This window comes from Garra rufa, chromosome 12, assembly GCF_049309525.1.
Source record: "Garra rufa chromosome 12, GarRuf1.0, whole genome shotgun sequence".
NCBI classification, from domain to species: Eukaryota; Metazoa; Chordata; class Actinopteri; order Cypriniformes; family Cyprinidae; genus Garra; species Garra rufa.
In genome coordinates, this window is record NC_133372.1 from 34,132,733 (window position 1) to 34,155,725 (window position 22,993).

The 22,993-nt window shown below is 34.5% G+C and overlaps 1 protein-coding gene across 1 annotated transcript in view; it reads left to right on the forward strand.

Moving 5' to 3' along the window:
- Nucleotides 1-22,993, forward strand: part of srgap3 (SLIT-ROBO Rho GTPase activating protein 3) — a 132,753-nt gene that overhangs the window by 57,910 nt on the left and 51,850 nt on the right. Inside the window, exons 4-5 of the mRNA XM_073852569.1 lie at nt 4,672-4,734; nt 18,678-18,863. Coding sequence (XP_073708670.1) covers nt 4,672-4,734; nt 18,678-18,863 — 249 coding nt within the window. The remainder of the gene's footprint in view (nt 1-4,671; nt 4,735-18,677; nt 18,864-22,993) is intronic.

The following is a 22,993-nucleotide window of genomic DNA, read 5'->3' on the forward strand; positions in this document are numbered from 1 at the left end:
TGCGTGATACAAACTCACAGTTCTGACTTTTTTCCCTCAAATTGCCTGATTTAAACTCGCAATTTTGCCTTTTTTCTTAGAAGTGTGTGATACTTACTCACAATTCTGACTTTTTTCACAGAATTATGTGATATAACCTCGCAATTGCGAATTGTAAGTCAGAATTGCAAGATATAAACTCGAAATTCTGACTTTTCTCTCAGATTTGTGTGATTTAAACTCACAATTTTGACTTTTTCCCTGATAATTGTGGTATATAAATTCACAATTCTTACTTTTTTCTCAGAATTGTGTGATACAAACTCACAATTTAGACTTTTTTTCCCAGAATTATGTGATATAACCTCGCAATTGCGAATTATAAGTCAGAATTGCGAGATATAGACTCGGAAATCTGACTTTTTTCTCAGAATTGCGTGATTTTAAACTTACAATTGTGCGTGATATAACTTGTAATTGCGAATTATGAAGTCAGAATTTTAATATAAATTCAGAATTCTGGAAAAAAAAGTCAGAATTGTGAAATATAAACTTGCAATTGTGAATTAGAAAGATTGCGAGATATAAACTTGCACTTGTGAGAAAAAAGTCAGAATTGTGAGATATAAACTCGCAGTTTACCTTTTTTTATTTTTTATTCATTGGTGGAAACGGGCTTCCATAGTGTCCAGTGTAAAACGTGTGTCCTAAAACCAAAGCAGTTGAGAATCACCAGTCTAGCAACATGAGTCTTCCGTCTGGAATGATAATGAGTAGCCTTCCTTACATCCTTAAGCTCTTATTTTAACTTTTTGCTTAATTACGTGTTTGCTACGTTCAATAGCAGTTAGTAAACACTAACAGCAGTTTTGTCCACGTCAGAGGATTCCAGCACACAGAGAGATGAGAAACGTAAACCTGAGGTCAGCGGAACGGTTCGCTAGCGGGTCGGATGAGGATGAATGAGCGGCAAAGACAGCTGGGAAACATGTACTGTAGCTTGACAGCATTTTGAACGGTCTTACACTAGTGTTACCAGCGGCAAGAGACTGCAGTGTGTCAGTGGCTTTGGCTCTTTCATAATATTGCATCAGAGGTTTCCACTGAGAGCTGTTGCCATATATTCTCTGCTGTGAATGTGATGTATGCAGTAATACGGATTCTCAATCCCCACGGTCTGTTAAATAATGCCTGATTTGGCTCAGCAAAAGCATGAATTTGCAGTGGGTTTCTGAGAAGATAAAGAAAAAGGGAACACCTCATTATCTTGCAAGATATAATGTCCTGTCTTATGCAATTTCCCCTTAGTAACTTCTGAACATATGAACATATAATCAGAATTTTATCATGATACTTTAGCAGATCTCAAATTGTATATTTTTTATACTGTATCTTGTGTTGTGTTGTGGTGCCTAAATTTACTTGTAGCAAATCCTTGATTTTAGTTTTTGTTTTAATTTTAAAATGAACATGAAATTGCTTATTTAAATATTTAATTTTAATATTAGTACATCCCTAAATAAAAATGTTTCTCATTAAATTATTATATATATATATATATATAAATAAAATATATCAAAATAAATAAATAAAAAACCTGATCTATACTATCCACATTTTTATGTAGTTTTATACTCAAACAGTCTCTTGAGCAGTGATTATTTGTTTATATGATTTGCTTGATGACTTTTTTTTATTCAAGCATTTAATCTCTTTCATCAGATATTGTGCTATATTGAGTTGACATGTTTGCTAAAAACAAAATCAAAACATATGCATGAAATATTGTAAGGTGCTTATCCCATTAGTATGGATGACTAGATGTGTAAATTGGTCGCAGGGATAAGTGTGTATGTAAACATTCATGTTTAGAGAGAGATTATTTTTGCCTAAGCACAGCCCTGACTATAAACATGCTGTAGCCTTTATTGATCGCTGGGAATTATGGTCCATTATGCTTTACAAACATAAAAGGGCACTGGAGGGCTACTGGGGTAATTCATTCAAGCAGACTGGGATCAAGCTTCAGCATTATGTTTTACAATATGACAGCTCTCTATTGCATCAAAATATCACAAAATGTTCTTTGTGCAGAGTGGAGCATTCCAGTAGTGTGTTAGTATTACTATTACAGTATTAATAAATGTTTTAAATTAGCCGTTTTAAGTTTTAGTCAAAAATAATGCTGTTCTTGCACTGGTGTTACTCCAGAAAAATCTGTTTTGCATACTACTTGATATCATGTTTTATTTTCTTTTTATCCTTTGCATTGTTTCTTTTTTTTGGCACTGTCTCCTCAGAGAAATGCACCTACGCACAGCTTTTGAACTGTTGACAGGAAAGGTGATGCTCGTACCTGTAGATTCTGTGAGCATGGGAGTTCTACCAGACTTTTTTGTGTGTGTCTGAATGTGTCTATCTAGGCCAGTCTCTGTCTTTTGTGCTTAATGAAAAAACTTGTGCTTGCAGTGAACAATTTTCAGCTTCCCTGGGGTTCTTGCCCTCCAATTTCTGCCAGATTGTGCACTGACTTTAGAGTTAAATGCAGTAGTTTTTCTCAGCTCACACGGCGGCAGGTGTGTGTATGTGCATGCATGTAAGCAGGAGTAGTTATGTTGTGTGGGAGGAGGTACAGAATGTTTTTCTCCTCTCCTAGAGTTGTCTTGTTTCCAGTTAACTTGTTTATAGCAATATTAAATTATTATTTTACCACAGGAATGCATAAGCAGTTTTCAGTGTCACAGTCAGAGTATTTGAATCAGCCTGGTCCCTGTCTGAACCACTGTTTACAAAAACGCAGGATATGATGCTGCAGAGGTTTTTTGAAAAGCATTGTATCAAATGATTGATTGATTAAAACTTGAGGCTTTTTGACATTTTGTGGCAATATAGTGCAGTCACCACCATACAGCGATGAAAAACATAAAGCCTCCAGCCTGATGATGATAGAACATCAAAAGAACATCAAATTAAATACCGCATTTTAAGCAAATTTTGTTGTTTGAAACAACAGAAATATGAATATAATATACCTTATTTGGAAAGGAAGTTCAGGATGTAGTCTGCAGTGTGCTTTATTTAGGTACAGTTGAGGTCAAAAGTTTACACCCCCCCTTTCAGAATCTGCAAAATGTTAATTATTTTACCTAAATCAAAAGGGATCATACAAAATGCATGTTTTTGTTTATTTAGTACTGACCTCAATAAGATATTTCACATAAAAGATGTTTACATATAGTCCACAAGAGAGAAAATAATAGCTGAATTGATAAAAACGACCCTTTTCAAAAGTTTACATACCCTTGATTCTTAATACTGTGTTGTTACCTGAATGATCCACAGCTGTTTTTTTTTTGTTTGGTGATAGTTGTTCATGAGTCCCTTATTTGTCCTGAACAGTTAAACTGCTGTTCTTCAGAAAATCCTTCAGGTCCCACAAATTCTTTGGTTTTACAGCATTTTTTGTGTATTTAAACCTTTTCCAACAATGACTGTATGATTTTGAGATCCATCTTTTTTTTACACTGAGGACAACTGAGGGACTCATATGCAGCTATCACAGAAGGTTCAAATGCTCACTGATGCTCCAGAAGGAAAAACCATGCATTAAGATCCGGGGGGTGAAAACTTTTGAACAGAATGGAGATGTGTACATTTTTTTTTATTTTGCCTAAATATAATATTTTTATATACATTTAGTACTGCCCTTCAGAGGCTACAGAAGATGTTTCCAAGAAGTACAAGTTAAATTTACACTGACCTTCAAAATCTTCGGCTGTTAATGCATTGTGTTTCCTTCTGAAGCATCAGTAAGCATTTGAACCTTCTGTAATAGTTGCATAGTCCCTCAGTTGTCCTCAGTGTGAAAAATGATCTCAAAATCATACAGTCATTGTTGGAAAGGGTTCAAATACACAAAAATGCTGGAAAACCAAAAAATTTGTTGGACCTGAAGGATTTTCCTGAAGAAAAGCAGGCTGTTTAACTGTTCAGGACAAACAAGCAACTCTTAAACAGCTATCACAAAACAAAAAAATCATAGTTGTGGATCATTTACACAGCTTGACTTTTGGTACTTCCACCTACGTCACACATGACCTTTCCAATGTGGTTACGCAAAGCTTGAAGTCGTGGACGCAGAGCTTGTGTAAAATGAGCATTTGTGGTTAAAAATATATAAATTCTTCTTTTTTTTTTTAGAAAATGATTGATCATTTCGCTAGATAAGACCCCTATTCCTTGGCTGGGATCGTGTAGAGCCCTTTGAAGCTGCAATTTGGACCTTCAATCCGTTGGCTTCCAATAAAGTCCACTAAATGGAGAAAAATCCTGAATGTTTTCCTCTAAAACCTTAATTTCCATTTGAAATTATATTTTTTTAAGCTTGAATTTTGGATTTTGGTCAAGTAAAAAAGAGCGGATATTCGTGCTACATCTATACATACCAGTCTATAAAAATAGAAAAACAACATCTTTAATATGACACATGGGGTTGTAAAGTTATTAATAGAACTGAATGAGCAATACTTGTTGTCTGGCATATAGGAAATGAGGTTTTAATGTTTCTAGATGTTTTTGTCCCTTTGTTATTGTTGTTTTAGAAAATATTCTAATCTATAATGTATTGTCACCACAGAGTTTAGAGTTTGACTAATTTCTGACCCATTTTTTTTATTTGTGTGTGTGTTGCAGAGTAAAGAAATTGGCATTCAGATGCACGAGGAGCTGGTGAAAGTGACAAACGAGCTGTACACTGTGAGTATAATGTCTCTCAATCTCCCCCTCTTTATTTTTCCTTCTCTATTTGTTTCGTTCTCCCTCTGAATGGAGCTCTCACCCGCTGTGTCCTGCTATGCACCATGGAAACGCTGACTCTCTGGCCAAGAACAAAAACAGTTTGGCTGCGCGACAATTTGGAGAAGAAAGAAACTGTTGCTTCACATAGTTTTCTATTAAAGGATGGGAAACAGAATCAAGGGATTTTTTAAGGGAGGAAATACAAGTGGTACTATTCGCGATAATGCTAGTGATGGGAAAATAGTAGATTAATAGAGACGCCTGTGACGTTTTCTGTTTTTCTTAAATCTTAAATTGCCTCCACATTACATTTTAATATGCATCAGAATGTCTGTCATTTGAAGGCGAAATCCTTCCGTTGCTTTAGTTTGTCTTACATCGACCAATAAAGGACTTGCTCTTGGGCCTCTCTGTTTTTTTTTCTTCCCCTGGATGAAATCCAAGCTACCTCTGCAGAGGAGCAGGATGAGATTAATGTTGTCACCCATGACAGGACATCAGAGGGAGATTCTTCTCCATCGCTCGACCTATTCCAGATGTCACCTTTGCATCTTTTTGCAGGTGGCATACATGTAGTAAAGAATCTCACCCGTATCTCTGTATAAAACTAGCTGACTATGGTTGTAAATTGCAATGCAGTGCCTTGAGGTACTCCATACTGCACTTGTGATTGATATGATACCTCGTCATTCATTGCTACGAATTGATGCGGTACGATTCGAACCAAGCCAGTGCACTACCAATAATGCCAACATAATTTTCAAGTCTATTTAAAAGAATGTTGTGGTCAATAGTATCAAACGCAGCACTAAGATCCAGTAGTACTAATAGAGAGATGCATCCACGATCGGATGAAAGGAGAAGATCATTTGTAACTCTAATAAGAGCAGTCTCAGTACTATGATACGGTCTAAAACCTGACTGGAAATCCTCACAGATACCATTTTTGTCTGAGAAAGAACACAATTGTGAGGACACTACCTTTTCTAGTATCTTTGACAGAAAAGGGAGATTTAAAATTGGTCTGTAATTGTTTAATTCATTGGGATCAAGTTAAGTTTTTTTAATTAGAGGCTTAATAACAGCCAGTTTGAAAGTTTTGGGGACATATCCTAACGATAGTGACGAATTAATAATATTCAGAAGAGGATCTATGACTTCTGGAAGCACCTCTTTTAGTAGCTTAGATGGAATAGGGTCTAACATACATGTTGTCAGTTTAGATGATTTAATAAGTTAATGGCGGTTTTTGCTCTGAGAGAAGAAACCTCTTCCTCTCCTATAGTTGAAAATGCATGGAATTGTTCCTCAGGAGATTTATAGCATATCTGATGTGATACTGTAGCGGATGGCTGCATAGTTACAATTTTATCTCTAATAGTATCTATCTTGGTAGTAAAATAGTTCATGAAGTCATTACTGCTGTGCTGTTGGGAAAATTCAGCGCCTGTTGGTGCTTTATTCTTCGTTAATTTAGCCACTGTATTGAATAAACACCTAGGGTTATGTTTGTTTTCTTCTAAGAAAGATGAAAAATAATCTGATCTAGCAGTTTTTAATGCTTTTCTATAGGATATGTTACATTCACGCCAGGCTGTACGGAAAACCTCTAGTTTTGTTTTCTTCCAGCTGCGTTCCATTGTTCGTCGTGCTCTCTTCAGTGCACGAGTGTGTTCAGTATACCACAGCGTCGGACTGTTTTCCTTAATTTTTCTTAACCGCAGAGGAGCAACTATATCTAAAGTGCTAGAAAAAAGAGAGTCAATAGTTTCTGTTGCATCATCAAGTTTTCCTGAGCTATCGGATATGCTGAGGAATTCAGATAAATCAGGAAGGTTACTTACAAAGCAGTCTCTTGTGGTAGAAGTAATGGTTCTACCGTACTTATAGTGAGGAGTTAGTTTTACAGTTTTAGTTATCTGGAGTATACACGAGACTAGATAATGATCTGAGACATCATCACTTTGATGCAGAATTTCAACGCCATTAACATCAATTCCGTGTGACAATATTAAATCTAAAGTATGATTTCGGCAATGAGTAGGTCCTGACACGTGTTGTCTAACCCCAATTGAGTTCAGAATGTCTATAAATGCTGATCCCAATGCATCTTTTTCATTATCAACATGGATGTTAAAATCAGTTGTTACTCTTACATTGCTTTGGACGTTTATTGCATTTTCTAGCTCGTGGAACAGACACAGTCTCTATAGTGTGATATCTAGGTGAAAGGGTCTCTATGTGCTGAGAATTAACTGATTTCTGTGACGTGAGGCGGCTAGCAGACGGTCGGTTTAGCCAGTCTGTCTGCTTCCTGACCTGGGCCCCAGTTAGTCACGTGCAAACGCTAAGACTATGTGCCATATTTCTAGATAGGAGAGATGCTCCACATCCGGAGGGATGAAGACCATCTCTTTTCAACAGGTCAGGTCTGCCCCAGAAACTCGTCTAATTGTCTATGAAACCTATGTTATTTCGCGGCCACCACTTTGACATCCAGCCATTTAATGATGACAATCTACTATGTATCTCGTCACCACGGTAAGCAGGGAGGGGACCAGAGCATATTACAGTGTCTGACATCGTACTTGCAAGTTCACACACCTCTTTAGCATTATTTTTAGTGATCTCCGACTGGCGAAGTCGAACATCATTAGTGCCGACGTGAATAACAATCTTACTGAATTTACGTTTAGCATTAGCCAGCACTTTTAAATTTGCCAAGATGTCAGGCGCTCTGGCTCCCGGTAAACACTGGACTATGGTGGCTGGAGTCTCTATTTTCACGTTCCATACAATAGAATCGCCAATTACTAGAGCACTTTCATCAGGTTTCTGAGTGGGGAGAACCTGTTTGATGTTCTGATCGGAACGGAAGAGCTGTGTTTTGACCCGCGACTATGCCGTCTCACAGTCACCCAGTTGCCCTGCTGCACGGGCGCTGTGACTACTGGAACCGAACAATTTGCATGTCTCCCTGAGCTAGTCACATCCAAAGCCGTATCTAAGTCCTTCACATTCTTACTATCCTCCATTAAAGTTTGGATGTGTGTCTCTAGTTCTGAAATCTTCTCTGTCAGCCTAGCTATTTCCTTGCATTTATCTCATGTATAAGGCTCACTGCCGACAGAGATAGATAAGCTATACATGTGGCAGGTGGTGCAGACAACAATAGCAAGAGAAGAAGAAGCCATTACTCACCGTTTTTGTAGAATGGTTCCAACTTACCACTGTTGTTTTGATGAACTCTTGAAGAGAGGGATGGGAGGAGGAACAACGGAGTGAATAGGACGTAAAAGGAATTGCGATTCGCAAGCTAATCGGCTAACGGAATGCTAACTTGTTGCAAATCGTGGTTGTGGAATAAAAGCGAAACGGTTCGCGAGAGAGAAAGGAGAGCGCGAGTAGAGAACGTGAATGTAAATGCAAGTCGCCAGTGGCAAGCTAAATAGCTAACTCACTGCACTCGCGGTTAACGGGTAAAGTGAGCGGTCAGATTAGTGTGACGGATAATTTCACAAGTCTGTTGGGAGTAAAGCTGTTTTTAATTACTTTAAACAGCAGAGAGTAATAATAAGATAGAGATTTCTAAAGAAAAACAAGCTCCAGAAAGCTACAATCACAGAGAGCTAAAAACACAAACCGCACGGCAGCTCAAGCCATTCTTTAAATCCCTACGAGTGCAGATATGAAGCTTATGAATCAGGAAGACATTGTTCCTTCCTTTAAACTGTTGAAACGCACACATATGCAGTTTGAGATCTGCCGCTCTGACGCTGATGTGTTTCAAGGTCACTGACAGGGAGTGTAATGTATCGCTGGAGAAGACATGGGAGAGGATCATTATCCTTTCCCTGCCACCCTTCCTCTTTCCTCTTTTTTTCCTCAAATAGAGCCTGTCAGGATACCGAATCCCTGCAGAAAGAGCTAAATTATTACGTTCTACATCATTGTGGTCACAAAATATTTAGTATGTCATTTCTCTGCTAAGTAGACACAGAAATGTGGGCTTTTGTGTTATACTGTATTATTAGAGTGTGGGCTGTGTGCAGTTTGATCAGTTTTGATGATATATATGCATTTATATGAACTAGTTATTTGGTAGAATGATGATTATGCTAAACAGTGTTACAAATATAACATTTTTTTCTCACTTTGCAAACCTCCATATAACGATTGCTTGATATAGCATAGTGGTTTGCTTCTGATCAACTGTTCGTGATATACATCTTGACAATAAAAATGAAATAGAGCCTGCACTGGAAGCCTTAAGTATTGATCCCTCTGCCCCTTCCTGTGGTTAGAGTTATGTGTTCTGAATATAGAATAAGAAATATGATTGTAAAGCTTCTGGCAGTCCCAATGTGCAATGTGAAATTTCTGCATTGGTTTTGCAATGTGTTTGTGAATTAGGGGGATCAATGGTTCCTGATTTGCTTTCTTGGGTATTAAAGCAAAGCGCTTCAGGCAAAACCACTGGTTTTTCATGCACTGGTCAATTTTGAGATTTTGTGCTGTTTTGCTTCCATAATGTATCAGTCGTCTTTCAGATTAGTGGAAAGAAAACATCCAAAATACACATTTAATTGTTTATTGTCTGGTACATTTCAATTAAAATATGTGACCCTGGACCACAAAACCAGTCTTACGGGTATATTTGTAGCAGTAGCCAAATATGCATTGTATGGGTCACAATGATTGATTTTTTTTAATGCAGAAAAATCATTAGGATATTAAGTAAAGATCACGTTCGATAAAGATATTTTGTAAATTTCCTACTGTAAATATATCAAAACTTAATTTTTGATTAGTAATATGCATTACTTAGAACTTCATTTGAACAACTTTATATGCAACTCATATGCAACTATTACAGGAGGTTCAAATACTCACTGATGCTCCAGAAGGAAAAAACAATGCATTAAGAGCCAGGGGGTGAAAACTTTTGAACAGAATGTAAATGTGTACATTTTTAGTATTTGGACTAAATATATATATTTTTTTTATTTAGTACTGCCCTTCGGAAGCTACAGAAGATGCTTACATGTTTCCAAGAAGACAAAATAAGTTAAATGCACCCTACTGTAATCTTCAAATTCAAAAAGTTTAATGCATAAGTGTTTCCTTCTGAAGCATCAGTGTGCTTTTGAACCTTCTGTAATAGTTGCATATGACTCCCTCAGTTGAAAAGATGCTATCTCAAAATCATACAGTCATTGTTGGAAAGGGTTCAAAATACACAAAAATGCTGGAAAACCAAAGAATTTGTGGGACCATTACTAAATGAAAATAACATGCATTTTTGTATGATCCATTTTATTTTAGTCAAATAATTAGCATTTTGCAGATTCTGCAAGGTGTATGTAAACTTTTGACTGTAGTAATTACAATGTACCGTCTTGTCTTCTATATCTGTCAGTAAGATTGAAAACCAAAATTTCTTTTTAGTTCCATCTTTGAGAAGCTTGAAAAAGTTCAAGTAGTGTTTTCATTTTTTGTAATGGAAAGTACTGTGGATTTTGCTCACAGTTTGTGGAAAGCAAAAGCTCAGCAGCTTTTGCCAGGGAACAGGGCTATAACAAATGAGAGCTGAAGTACATCGAAATATTGGTTGTGTATTGTCTTGGAGAACAGTAATCCTTTTTCTAAATGATAGCAAAACAGCTCATTATAAATTCTGCAGCTTTAAGGAAATTAGTCTAGTGTAGTGCTCTTGCACGTCTGCACTTGAAGCTCTATTAAACATGCATCTATGCATAAGAATTGGGTGTTGACTTTGGAAGTCCCTCCTCAAAGACATAGACATGTGACTTCATTTTATGTTCATTTAATTTAAAAGACAAGCTCGAATTGCAGAACCTAAGATTTAAGAGGATGTTGTTTCTCTTACACAACCAGCATGAAAACCTCATAATATGTTGATTGCGAAAAAATTGCAGTCTTTCCCATTCTTTTATGTTCTGAACAAGATAGCCATTCATTGTCATGGTCCTCTGACTCATCAGGGTCTTGAAGATGTCCTCCTGCACACAATGCAGACCATCAGTCTGATATGATGAATGAGTCTGTGCTGCCCGTTTAGCCAGTCCCAGTCGATCACAAGGTCTTACAAAAGACACTGTGTTTTTGGCCGGTTGACAGGTAAATAGTTTAGCTGGAATGTCTCAAACATTTTCTGCAGTGTTCAAGAAGTTCAAATGGTAGCAGTTAGGGTGTGTACCGCAGTACAGAAGCATGCAGACGTGCTCCGGGCAGTTTCTGTGGAGATGGAAGTTGTATATAAATCATTGCAAGTTAGTTTAAGGTTTCTGGCTAATGCTCAAATACTGAGCTAATGCGGCTTAGCAAAGGAAAAGAGACTATCCTCGCACAGCTCTCGGACAAACCTAGGCCACAAAACCTCAAGGCAGTGGTGCTATATGTGAGAATAAATGTTTTGTCAGTTCTTTAACCTAATGGTGAGAATGTACGTCATGTGGTCACATATAAATTAGTGGGGTGTTTTTTAAGGCAAGTATATTACTTTTTATAAAACGATGGTTTCAGCAGTGATACATTTTTATTTTAAATAAAATAAAATAAAATAATTATTTTATTTTATTTTATTTTATTTTTGGTGAAATATTTCCTAGTGAATTTGCTTACAACATACTGATGCAATTGCAATTTAGTAAGAATGTACTTCATGATTTCATGATTTATGTACTTCATGATTTTGTTTTATTTAATTTAATTAATTTATTTTATTTTACTTTTTATAAATTAGTTGGTTTCCGCAGGGACGAAAATTTATTTATTTATTTATTTTTCATTAAATATTTCCTAGAGAATTTGCTTACAAAATAATGTTATAATAAAAATTGCAGCTTAGTGAGAATGTACTTCATAATTTTATTTTATTTTATTTTATTTTTGGTTAAATATTTCCTAGTGAATTTGCTTACAACATACTGTTGCAATTTAGTGAGAATGTACTTCATGATTTATGTATTCATGATTTTGTCTTATTTAATTTAATTAATTAATTAATTAATTTTATTTTACTTTTTATAAATTAGATGGTTTATGCAGGGATGAACATTTCTTATTTTATTTTTTTGTTAAATATTTCCTAATGAATTTGCTTACAAAATAATATAGTAATACAAACTGAAATTTAGTAAGAATGTACTTCATGATTTTATTTTATTTTATTTTATTTTAGTGAAATATTTCCTAGTGAATTTGCTTACAGAATAATGTTGTAATAAAAATTGCTATTTAGTCACAGCTGAATTGTTTTCAATTTTTTAACATTTTTTATTTACATTTATCTATTATATTTATATGTAAATATAATAGATACATGTAAAATATTACTCTCTTCTTTGTGAATAAATAGATTGACCGTTATTTTACTAAAAATGTGCATTAAAAAAATACAGTTTCTAAATTGCTGTAAGGTACCTTTTTTATTAAACACTATATAATTTTTTAAAGAAACCATATTTAGTTTGATGCAACCCTGAGGAGGAGTAATCCATGGGGTTACATGTGATATTAATGCAAACCACCACAGTTAAACTATGGTTATTTTGCAAGCTACAAATTTCAATCAACGCTGCACCAGAGCAGAATTCGCAATTCTATTAAAATCTTTTGTATGAGACCTTTTTACAGTTTATTTAAATATCTTCCCTAATTATAGCAACGTGAACGTGTGTACCAGATTTACACGTTTAAAGATATCTCACCGCTGTACCTAATGTCAATCTTGCCTGTAAGTGTTGCTCTTTACAGCTTAGGTCATCACACCTCAACATGCTTGTAAATACAATTTTGATGTTGGAGGTTTGCCAGCCACGTCCATCAAACCTGCTTGTAAACATGTTCCTTTCCTGTGTTCTCTTTGAGGGCCATGAGCTGATGGGTGACAGCTTTGGGAGGAGCTGAATGCTAACCTACATTTTCTCCTGCACTGGAGTACATAGATTCTGTCAAATTTACTCACTCGCTCAGTATTTTTATTCATAATTTCAGCCTGCTTGCAGATTTAAGAATAAGTGTCACTTTGAGTGTTGCGGTCGTATTGCGTTTAACCTGTTATGTGTCATTGAAAATTCTAAAATGTTTTTATTAAATTCTGATGGATCAGTTCTTTTGGTATAGTGTTACATATATGCTGATGTATGCAAGGTTTGCATGTAATATTTTAGACTAGCACATTATAATATTTGACATAAATGCATGCAACAAGGAAGGCGGTTGTTGTAATGGTCTCCTCAAACATGCATACTGCAGATTCTAGCACATTTTGCCCTCCATCAACCTTGTAATGGCTACATCATTTACACAACCGCATGTGAAACGGCAGAGTACGCCATCTAAGAATTGGTTAGCTTGAAGACATTTCACACATCTGTGTGTGTTTACTAGACCCTGTTAAAAAAGCTGGTGATCTGTCCTGGAGCCAGACACAGCTTGCACTTCTCTGTGAAACATCCTTTGCATCCTCTTCCTAATGAGCTTGAGGAAACAGCTTTTTCCATCAGGGAATACTAGGGACATTGGGTCTGGATCCTGTGCAATGTTTAATGACTGGAACATGGCTAATGGTGAAGGTGTATTGAATTTAGAGCATTTAACATGGCTTTGACATGGTATGTCTTTATGTGATATTTGTAGCAATAGCTAAAAATACATTGCATGGGTCAAAATGATAGATTTTTCTTTTATACCAAAAATCATTAGGATGTTAGGTAAAAATCATGTTCCATGAAGATATTTTGTAAATTTCCTACTATAAATATGTCAATAATAAATTTGTATTATTTTTTTTTTTTTTTGCATTCTCAGATTTCAGATTTTCAAATAGTTGTATCTCGGCCAAATATCGTCCTATCCTAACAAACTGTACATCAATGAAAAGCTTATTTTATTTATTCAGCATTCATTGGCCCTTACGGCTGGTTTTGGGGTCCAGGGTCATATATTTTTGGTATTTATGTCTGAAATAGTCTGGATTTTATGGTGCAGTTGATAAAGGTATTCATCTTATGTAGACTACAGTTCAAACATTTGACTTTTGGCATTGAAGACATTTGTAGTATTGCAAAATAATTCTTTTTAAAATAAATGCTGTTCTTTCGAACTTTTGATTCATCAAGCATTCCTGAAGCAAAATATCATGGTTTACACAGAAACGTTAAGCAGCAAAACTATTTTCAGCATTGATAATAATAAGAAATGTTTCTTGAGCAGCAAATCATCATATTAGAATGATTTCTGAAGGAAAAAGTAAGTTTGCAATCATATTGAAATCAAATTTTTAAAAATATACTGAAAAAGAAAATGTTTTTATATTGTAATGATATTTCACAAAATGACTCTTTATTTTTGATTAAATAATATACAATACCTCTTTTAAAATAATTTTAAAAAATCTTACAGGCCTCAAACTTTTGACATTTTTTTCATGTTAAAATATCTTTTACTATACGAGTTTATATTCAGAGATGAGATTGTAATTAATAATCTGTGTCAAAATTTGCTCTGAATTCGATTCTTTATTAAAAATCTGAGATTTTATTTTAAATTCATGATTATTTAGGTACAATTCATGTTTCATATGACATTTTTGATTCTAAATGATGCATTGAATTTGCATTTTTTTTATTGTACAACCCTAATAAGTAAATCATTCACAATTGGACATGTGTTCCATGAAAGAAAGAAAATTAAGAATGACATGAAGGTATAAATAATGTCAGAATTTAAATTTTCAATAAACATTTTCTTTTATAAGTTAATGGCTTAGTTCACTTCTAGAATAAAAATGTCCTGATAATTTACTCACAACCCATGTCCAAAATGTTCAGTCACAAAGAAATTAAGGTTTTCGAGGAAAACATTCCAGAATTTTTCTCCATGTAGTGGACTTCAATGATGGGTCAAAGGTCCAAATTGCAGTTTCAGTGCAGCTTCAAAGGGCTCTACACGATGCCAGCCAAAGAATGACCATCTTATCTAGCAAAACGATTAGTCATTTTCGAGGAAAAAAAAAAAAAAAAAAACACGTGATTACGTAATGCTTAAATTTGTAGACGCCCATCGCAGAGCTAGTGCAGGAGATCAATTGTGGGTAAAAAGTATATATTTTTAAATAATTTATATATATATATATATATATATATATATATATATATATTTATTTATTTATTTATTTATTTATTTTTTAGAAAATGACAGATCGTTTTGCTAGATAAGACATAAATTCCTCACCTGGGATCGTGTAGAGCCCTTTGACTGAAAATGCTATTTGGACCTTAAACTCACTGGCCACCATTAAAGTCCACTATATGGAGAAAAATCCTGGAATTCTTTCCTCAAAAACCTTTTGCAACTGAAACGGGGGTGAGTAAATTGTCAGGATTTTTTTATTCTGGAAGTGTACAATTCCTTTAACTTTCAATATTATAAATTTGAGACAAGACCAACTGTTTGTCCAAGTAATTGACAATGGGGGCAACCTGGTCGCAGACAACTATTTTTGCCATTTAAGTTCATATTGTATTAGCAAAGACACATTTCACCTTTAAATCACAGAGAAAGCACTAAAAGCATGTATAGTGCCATCGTGCGGACACACTTGCTGACCTCCTCTGAACAATCAGATGATCTGTGGGTGTAAAGTTAGAGTGAAATAGCTGAGTGTATGTACATTAATGTCAGGGTCGGTGCAGATGAGCAGTCTGTGGACGCCTGCAGGCTGGCTGATTTAATAAGGCTTTTATTGAAAACACCATCAGACAGGCATCTGCCGGCTATAAGGAGCAGGAATAAAGCCGGGCAGTGGTGCAGAGAACCCCCCTCCCCTTGCACTTGCTGTGCTCTATTGTTTGAGCAGAGAGGATAATGGGGTTGAATAGCCGACTGGGTCACACCAATCAGACATGAGGTAAAACAGTTTGTGTCGTTGCAAACACCTCAGTCGTACAGAGAGCTCTGTCGTCGGAGTCAGCAAAATGTGCGGTTTTGTTTGAATCAGCTTTATGTTTCATACACACTTCCTTCAGAATCTCATTGTCCTTAGATCGCCCCCTCCTTCAGCCGCTGTCATCCCGAGCTTGAATGAAAGACTTGGTGGAAAGAGGCAGGATTATGGATACTTCTGCTGCCAAGTCCATACTCCCATGCATATTCATGAGGTGATCTGCTCTGTAGAGCTGACGGGAATACAACTGAGCCTCCTCAACTGAGACCTGCACAGCTTCTCTGGAATTTGAATATCATTTCAAGGAAGTGTCAGGATTGAGGTGTTTTGTATCACCAAGGAAAACAGTAGATGTCTTCATTTTGAGTGAATGTGAGAATAACATTTACAAAATGTTACATTTTGTTGTTTGACATTTAAAGCCTTGGGTTGTTTCTGCAGTGCATATTCTCATTTACATTTTCATGAAAATTGAAGCAATACAATACTGTAGAAATGAAACTTGGATATATTTTAGAGTAGTCAATGTGCAGCTTGTATAGCAGTATAGATTTACTGTTCTCTGATAACTTAATATACTTAATTATTATTGTCAAAATAGCTGATAAGGTGATAACAGCAGTATGTTGTTTAACCATGCAAAGCCACATGTCCTATTTATCATGTTTATGTTTTTGTCTGCTGGACAGGACCATACAAACTTGTGTATCTTGTATTAGAGCAGTTCAAATTAGGTGCTTTAAGTACAGTTCTCTCATACTGACCACTGGATGTTCAACATGGCATCTCGTGGCAAAGAACTCTCTACGGATTTATGAATTAGAATTGTTGCTCTCCACAAAGATGGCCAGGCTATTAGAGGTTCAGTAGCACCCTGAAACCAAGTTACACTACAGTGGTCAGGGTCAGAGGTTTTCCAAGATGGGTTGCATTCAGAACAAGCGTTCTGTGCGTCAGGTGCAGAACCTGGCTTCAAAAAACAGACGCATGAGTGCTGCCAGCATTGCTTTAAAGGTTGCAGAAGTAGAAGGTCAGCTTGTCAGTGCTCAGACCATACGCCACACACTGCAACAAGTCGGTTTGCATAGGCGTCATCCTAGAAGGAAGCCTCATCTGAAGCTGGCTCACAAGAAAGCCCGCAAACAGTTTGCTGAAGACAACCTGTCCAAGAGCATGAATTACTAGAACCATGTCCTGTGGTCTGATGAGAGTATAAAATAAACTTGTTTGGCTCAGATAGTGTCCAGCATGTGTTGCGATGCTCTCTTATGCTCATTAAAGTTCAGTTCATTTGATAAAAAATACAGAAAAAAAAGTAATGTTATGAAATATTATTACAATTTAAAATAACAGTTTTCTATTTTATTATACTTTCAAATATAATTTATTTTTGTGATGCAAAGCTGAATTTTCACCAGCCATTACTCCAGTCTTAAGTGTCACATAGGGTGACCAGATGTCCCGAAAAATTCGGGACAGTCCCGAAATCTAAGCTGCTGTCCCGAATCCCGCTCTAATTGTCCCGAAAATTATACTGAAGCAAAATCTTAAATAGTTAATGTCTGATAAAACATAAAAAACTGTCCGTGGAGCGAGGTTGAGTCATCCTGCAGCCTGGCAACCAGCCCCCGCCGGCTGCTCATTGGCTGCAGCATCTTGTTTTTTTTTTTTTTTAGATATACCGTAGGCGCGCATTAAGATATTCACTGATAAGCAAATTTTCATTCATGAAATTGACATGGCTGGTGTAGAAGTCGCGTGAAGAAGTCAGACCGGTCGAGAGCGAGGCACCGTGTTCAAAATAATACTTCTATAGCCTACGTATTAGGCTATATCCATTTATATGCATATGTACTTGTTAATAAAAATATGATTGGTTCATTAACTTCAGTTTGAAGTATAAAAATAGCCTAACGTTACTTCTATATTATATACAATTATATGTATATGTAGGCTACTTATATTAATAAAAACATGATTGGTTCAGTCACTTTCGTTTGAAATTCATTATCTTTATTATTCATTATTCATTACCCCCCACCCCCCCCCCCCCCCCCGTCCCGAATTACAACCAATCTCATCTGGTCACCCACTTGATCCTTCAGAAATCTTTCTAATATGCAATTTATTATTGATTTTTTTTTTTTTTGGATCCTGTGAAACTTTTTTAAAGGATTTGTTGATGAATAAAAGGTTAAAAAGAACAGCATTTATTCAAAATAAAAATCTTTTCTAACAATATCAATCTTTAGCATCAATTTTTATCAAATAAACACAATAAAAGCTAAATAAAAGTATTAATTTCTTTCAAAGAAAGAAAATTCAAAGCTGAAAATTCAGCTTTGCTTCACAGGAATAAATTCTATTTAAAAGTATATTAAATTAGAAAAACACTATTTTAAATTGCAATAATATTTCACAATGTTACTGTCTGTTTCTGTATTTTTAATCAAATAAACACAGCCTTGATGAGCAGAAAAAGTTATCATTTTTATATATTATATTATATTATCATTTTTTTATTAAAAATATTTCCCTTCCTCATAGATCTAATTTGTGCTTTCAGTATTTCAACAGTTTTGATGTCACTGATGCAAAAAGCCGTTGTAATTATGTGAAAATGTGAATGAAATTTGACAGTACAATGGAAAATTATTAGATTAGAAACAATCACTGAGAAGGCTTTTTTCTTTTAAATGGCACTTTTTGTGAAGCTCAATTTTGGATCAGTGAGATTTTGGAAGAAGACGGGGCTACCAAGTAAAACACAGGAGTAAAAAGAAAACCAAACTACTTGCAAAATATCCTAACCAGCTTTTTTCACAGGACTTAAAACTCACATGCCAGAGACTTTATCATTACCAGCCTGGTTAGGATAAAGTGTGATGCTGTTAGACTAGTCTTAATAGTATTTTATGTCATCCTACAGGTGATGAAGACGTATCACATGTACCACACGGAGAGCATCAGTGCGGAGAGTAAGCTAAAGGAGGCCGAGAAACAAGAGGAGAAGCAGTTTAGCAAATCTGGAGACCTCAATGTCAACCTCCTGCGCCACGAGGACCGACCCCAGCGCCGCAGCTCGGTCAGGAAGATCGAGAAGATGAAGGAGAAGGTGAGATTACTTTGGTGAGCTAGCGGCCGAGTTCATAATGCTCGGCAGAGTGACTTATAATGCCACCCTGCTTTTATTAAACCAAAGGGCCATTGCAGCTTAGGATCACATTCATTCCATCTCCCCACACTCTCAAGCAGGATTGCGACCCTTTAAGAGAAAGATTATGTTATTTCAAGTGCTGTATATTAGGGCTGGGCCGATAAACGATATCATATCGAATCGCGATAAAATTTATGTTAATAACGATGATAAGCTCTAGACATTTTTTGCTCGATATGGATTAATCTAAGAGCCAATCACACAGCAGAAATATGCGACAGCGGCCAATCAGCGTGCAGCGTGCGTGTGCACGTCAAAGTACAAAGTTCATTTTCTACAGCACTTTGCGAAGCAACCCTACACCAGGACCTCAAAAAAAAAAAAAAAAAAAGAGAGTGGAAGCAGCGACGAAAGAGAAACTAACCTAGAGTTATTATCCAAAGATGTTGAAGTTGTCGACAAAAAAAGGTAGCACGAATTCCGTAAGTGGTTTAACTATCTGAAAAGTAGTTAAACAGAAGGGCTGACAGAAGGGCTTTACACAATTCGTCATAATTGTTAGCGATAGCTGGGCTCTGTCGATTGTTAAAACTGAAACCGAAAGCAAAAAACGCACGCGCATTCAAAAGCAATTTTAATCCCCCTTGTTAAGAGAGTGACTCCGCAATGCGCGCAAATTAGGCTACATGACATATCTAGGCTGTTATCAGCATGTAGACTATAATATGTTGTGTATGTCTATAGCTCTGTATCATGCTTGAAATATTCCGTCTCTATTTGCACTTTGAATAATGAGAGAGTAGCCTACTTTGATTATGGCTGAATTGTCTGCACTTAATACGATTAAGAAAGAACTGTGTCGTAATTTTTTGATATTTATACTGTAGATTGTTTCAAAATGCAGTGGTTGCCTCTAATTTAAATAGCTCAACCTATAATAGAGAAAATAAACATTTGTGTTTATAATAATAAATAATAAAGAAATAAAGAAATGTGTTACAAATTATGTTTTTACAATAATTTTATGTTCACATTTTGTACATTTACTCTCATTTACCATACTCTGTCACAACTTTTTTTTTTTTCATTTATTTTAGTAAGTTATTTTAATTTTTAAGGCCAAATCTGTAATCTGCTTTTGTTAATAAACTATACTTAAAAATGTAATGTAATGTAATTTAATGAATCCTTTAATTTTTGTGTGTTTAAAGCTGGCAACATCAACAGCTTATATCGAAATATATATCGTCATCGTTCAATATGGGAAAAAAATTATCGAGATTACATTTTTGCCATATCGCCCAGCCCTACTGTATATTATTCGTGCACAATGGAGGATAAAGCTAGCCTTGTCGCTCCTTGACTCCCTTCGAAAGCCACCTTGGTAGGAAGTGAAAGCCCATGTTGCATCATCATGATCAATGTCTTTTTATCCAATGCTACTTTCAGTACTCTTATTAGACAATCCCCATGGAGGAACTTTGAGTTAAGTGCCCTTGTTCTTGGTTAAGTGCTCAAAAGCACAATGGTGACGCCTCTTTGCGAGGATCAAACCAGAACACTTCCGAATGCAAACGCTGAGCTTTGATTGACAGTAAATGCTGTTTCACACAAACTCATCTCTTCAACTGCTCCAAGTTTAGCTTATTTTATGCATTTGTAAATGCGATATGTCCAACCATGTTCCCAAACTTGTAATGAATGAATAAGTGCTTATAAATCGTCTTTTTTAACAAATGAGTAGCTCTAAGGGCTTCATACATTTTCCTTCAAAATAAAAGCTTCATTGGAGACCGTAATTGTACAGTAAAATAAAATTATATAGTTTTAATATAATGTTGTATTTTTTATAGTGAAATATTACAAGTGAATAAACAATAATTTGTATTTATTATTATTATTATTATTATGCATTTTGTTATACTAATTTTGTTACAGTAAAATATTACAATAGTAATATTTACATTTTTTATATACATGTATATTTACATAATAATAATAATAATAATACAAATAACAATTTTATTATATTATTATTATTATTACTACATTTTAATACTCTATTTAAAAGTTAATTATTATTATTATTAATAATAATTATTCTAATTATTGTTATTTTTTCATTGGTAATATTTTGTTTAATATTTTTTATAAAAGTAATGAAAATTATATACAGTAACAGCAATAATATTTTTTAAATAATAATAATTATTATTATTATATTTTGTTTATTATTTTTATTTTAATAAACATTTATTATAATAAATGTTAAGAAAATTATACATACAACAAGAATAATTGCATTATTTTTTCTTAAATACAAATTATGTTACAGTAAAATATTACAATAGTAATATTTCAGATTTTTCCTATATTTAATTGAAAATAATTAGTATTATTATTTAATTAATAGTAAGTATTATTATTATTTAAAGTTAAATATTTTTTTTTTTTAGTTATAACAAAAGAAAATTATATACAGTAACAAGAATAAGAATAATTGTATTTTTTCTTAAATACTAGTTTTGTTACAGTAAAATATTAGAAAAATATTTCAGATTTTTTGTTTTTAATTAATAATAATAATAATAATAATAATAAATACTATTATTGTTATATTTTAATACTCAATTTTAAAGTGAAATATTTAAATTTTGTTTAATATTTTCATAATATATAATAATATTTTTATTTATTATAAAAGTTAAGATATATATATAGAGAGAGCGAGAGAGAGTAACCACAGTGATGATAATGGTGTTATTTTTTTCTTAAGTACTTATTTTGTTACAGTAAAATATAACAATATATATATATATATAGTATATGTTGTTGTTATTATTATTATATTTTAATACTCTATTTTAATTTATTTTTTAAATATTTTTATTTAGTTACAATAAAATAAATGTGTATATATACAGTAATAAGAATAAGAATTTTTTTTCTTAAATACCATTTTTTTACAGTAAAATATTTCAATAATATTTATAATTTTTTTTATTTTTAATTAATTAATAATAATGATAAGAATAAGAATAAATATTGTTTAATTCTCAATTTTAAAGCGAAATATTTCAATGGTAATATTTTGTTTAATAATGTCATAATATATAATTATATTTTTATTTATAATAAAAGTTAAGGTAATTATATAGTATAGTATAGTATAGTATAGTATAGTATAGTATATATATATATATATATATATAGTAACCACAATGATAGTAATGGTCCTCTACACATAATAGCAACCTTGCTTCTTCCTAGTTACCTTCTCATCGGCTTTAAAAAGCAGTGCAGGCACTAAGGTTTGAATGAAGCTGATGGATGGGTTTATAAAAATGAATGTGGGTTGAGCTTTATCTAAGAATGGACAATGAGGTCAGTGAGACTGTAGACAGCCTGGAGACTGAATGGCTGACTACTCACACAAACCAGATTCAACATTTCAGGTCAGTGACTTCAGCTGTAAATCATCTAATTCATGCTAATTCATAGCGGGTTCTATGAACTTACAGGAAGCTAACTCACAGTGACTGTGGCACCATAACAAATGTAGAAACGAACGTTTACGAATATTGTGCTTTTCACACAAGGCAGTTTTCATATGAATGAATTCTGTTTCCTTTACTAGCCAGCTTGCACGCTCTCTCACTTTTGCTCTTTGTGTCACTCTCTTTCTCTCTCTCTCTCTCTCTCTCCGCTGTTCTCTCTCCCTCCCTCCCTTCCTCCCCTTTCAGGCTGCAATGCGTAGAGATGTTGGCATGAAAGCCACTCAGCCTCACACTATTTATAACCATGGTAGCCATGGATGCTCTGTGTTTCTCTCTGCAGCCTGACCTGATTCTGCAGGCTAGAAGACTCCGACGTGATCCTAGCACACCTGCAAGCCTCAATGGCCTTAAATGACTATCAATTACTAATGTGTAGTTTGATCATGTGGAAAATACATGTTGAATTGCAATCCAATTGGACTCCACTTGTTCAGTAAAATGGAATAAATGACAATTATGATTTTTGGCAGCATTGTGCAGCCCTAATTTTAGATTAAATGTGAATATTAAGTAATAAGGGTGACAGAAAAA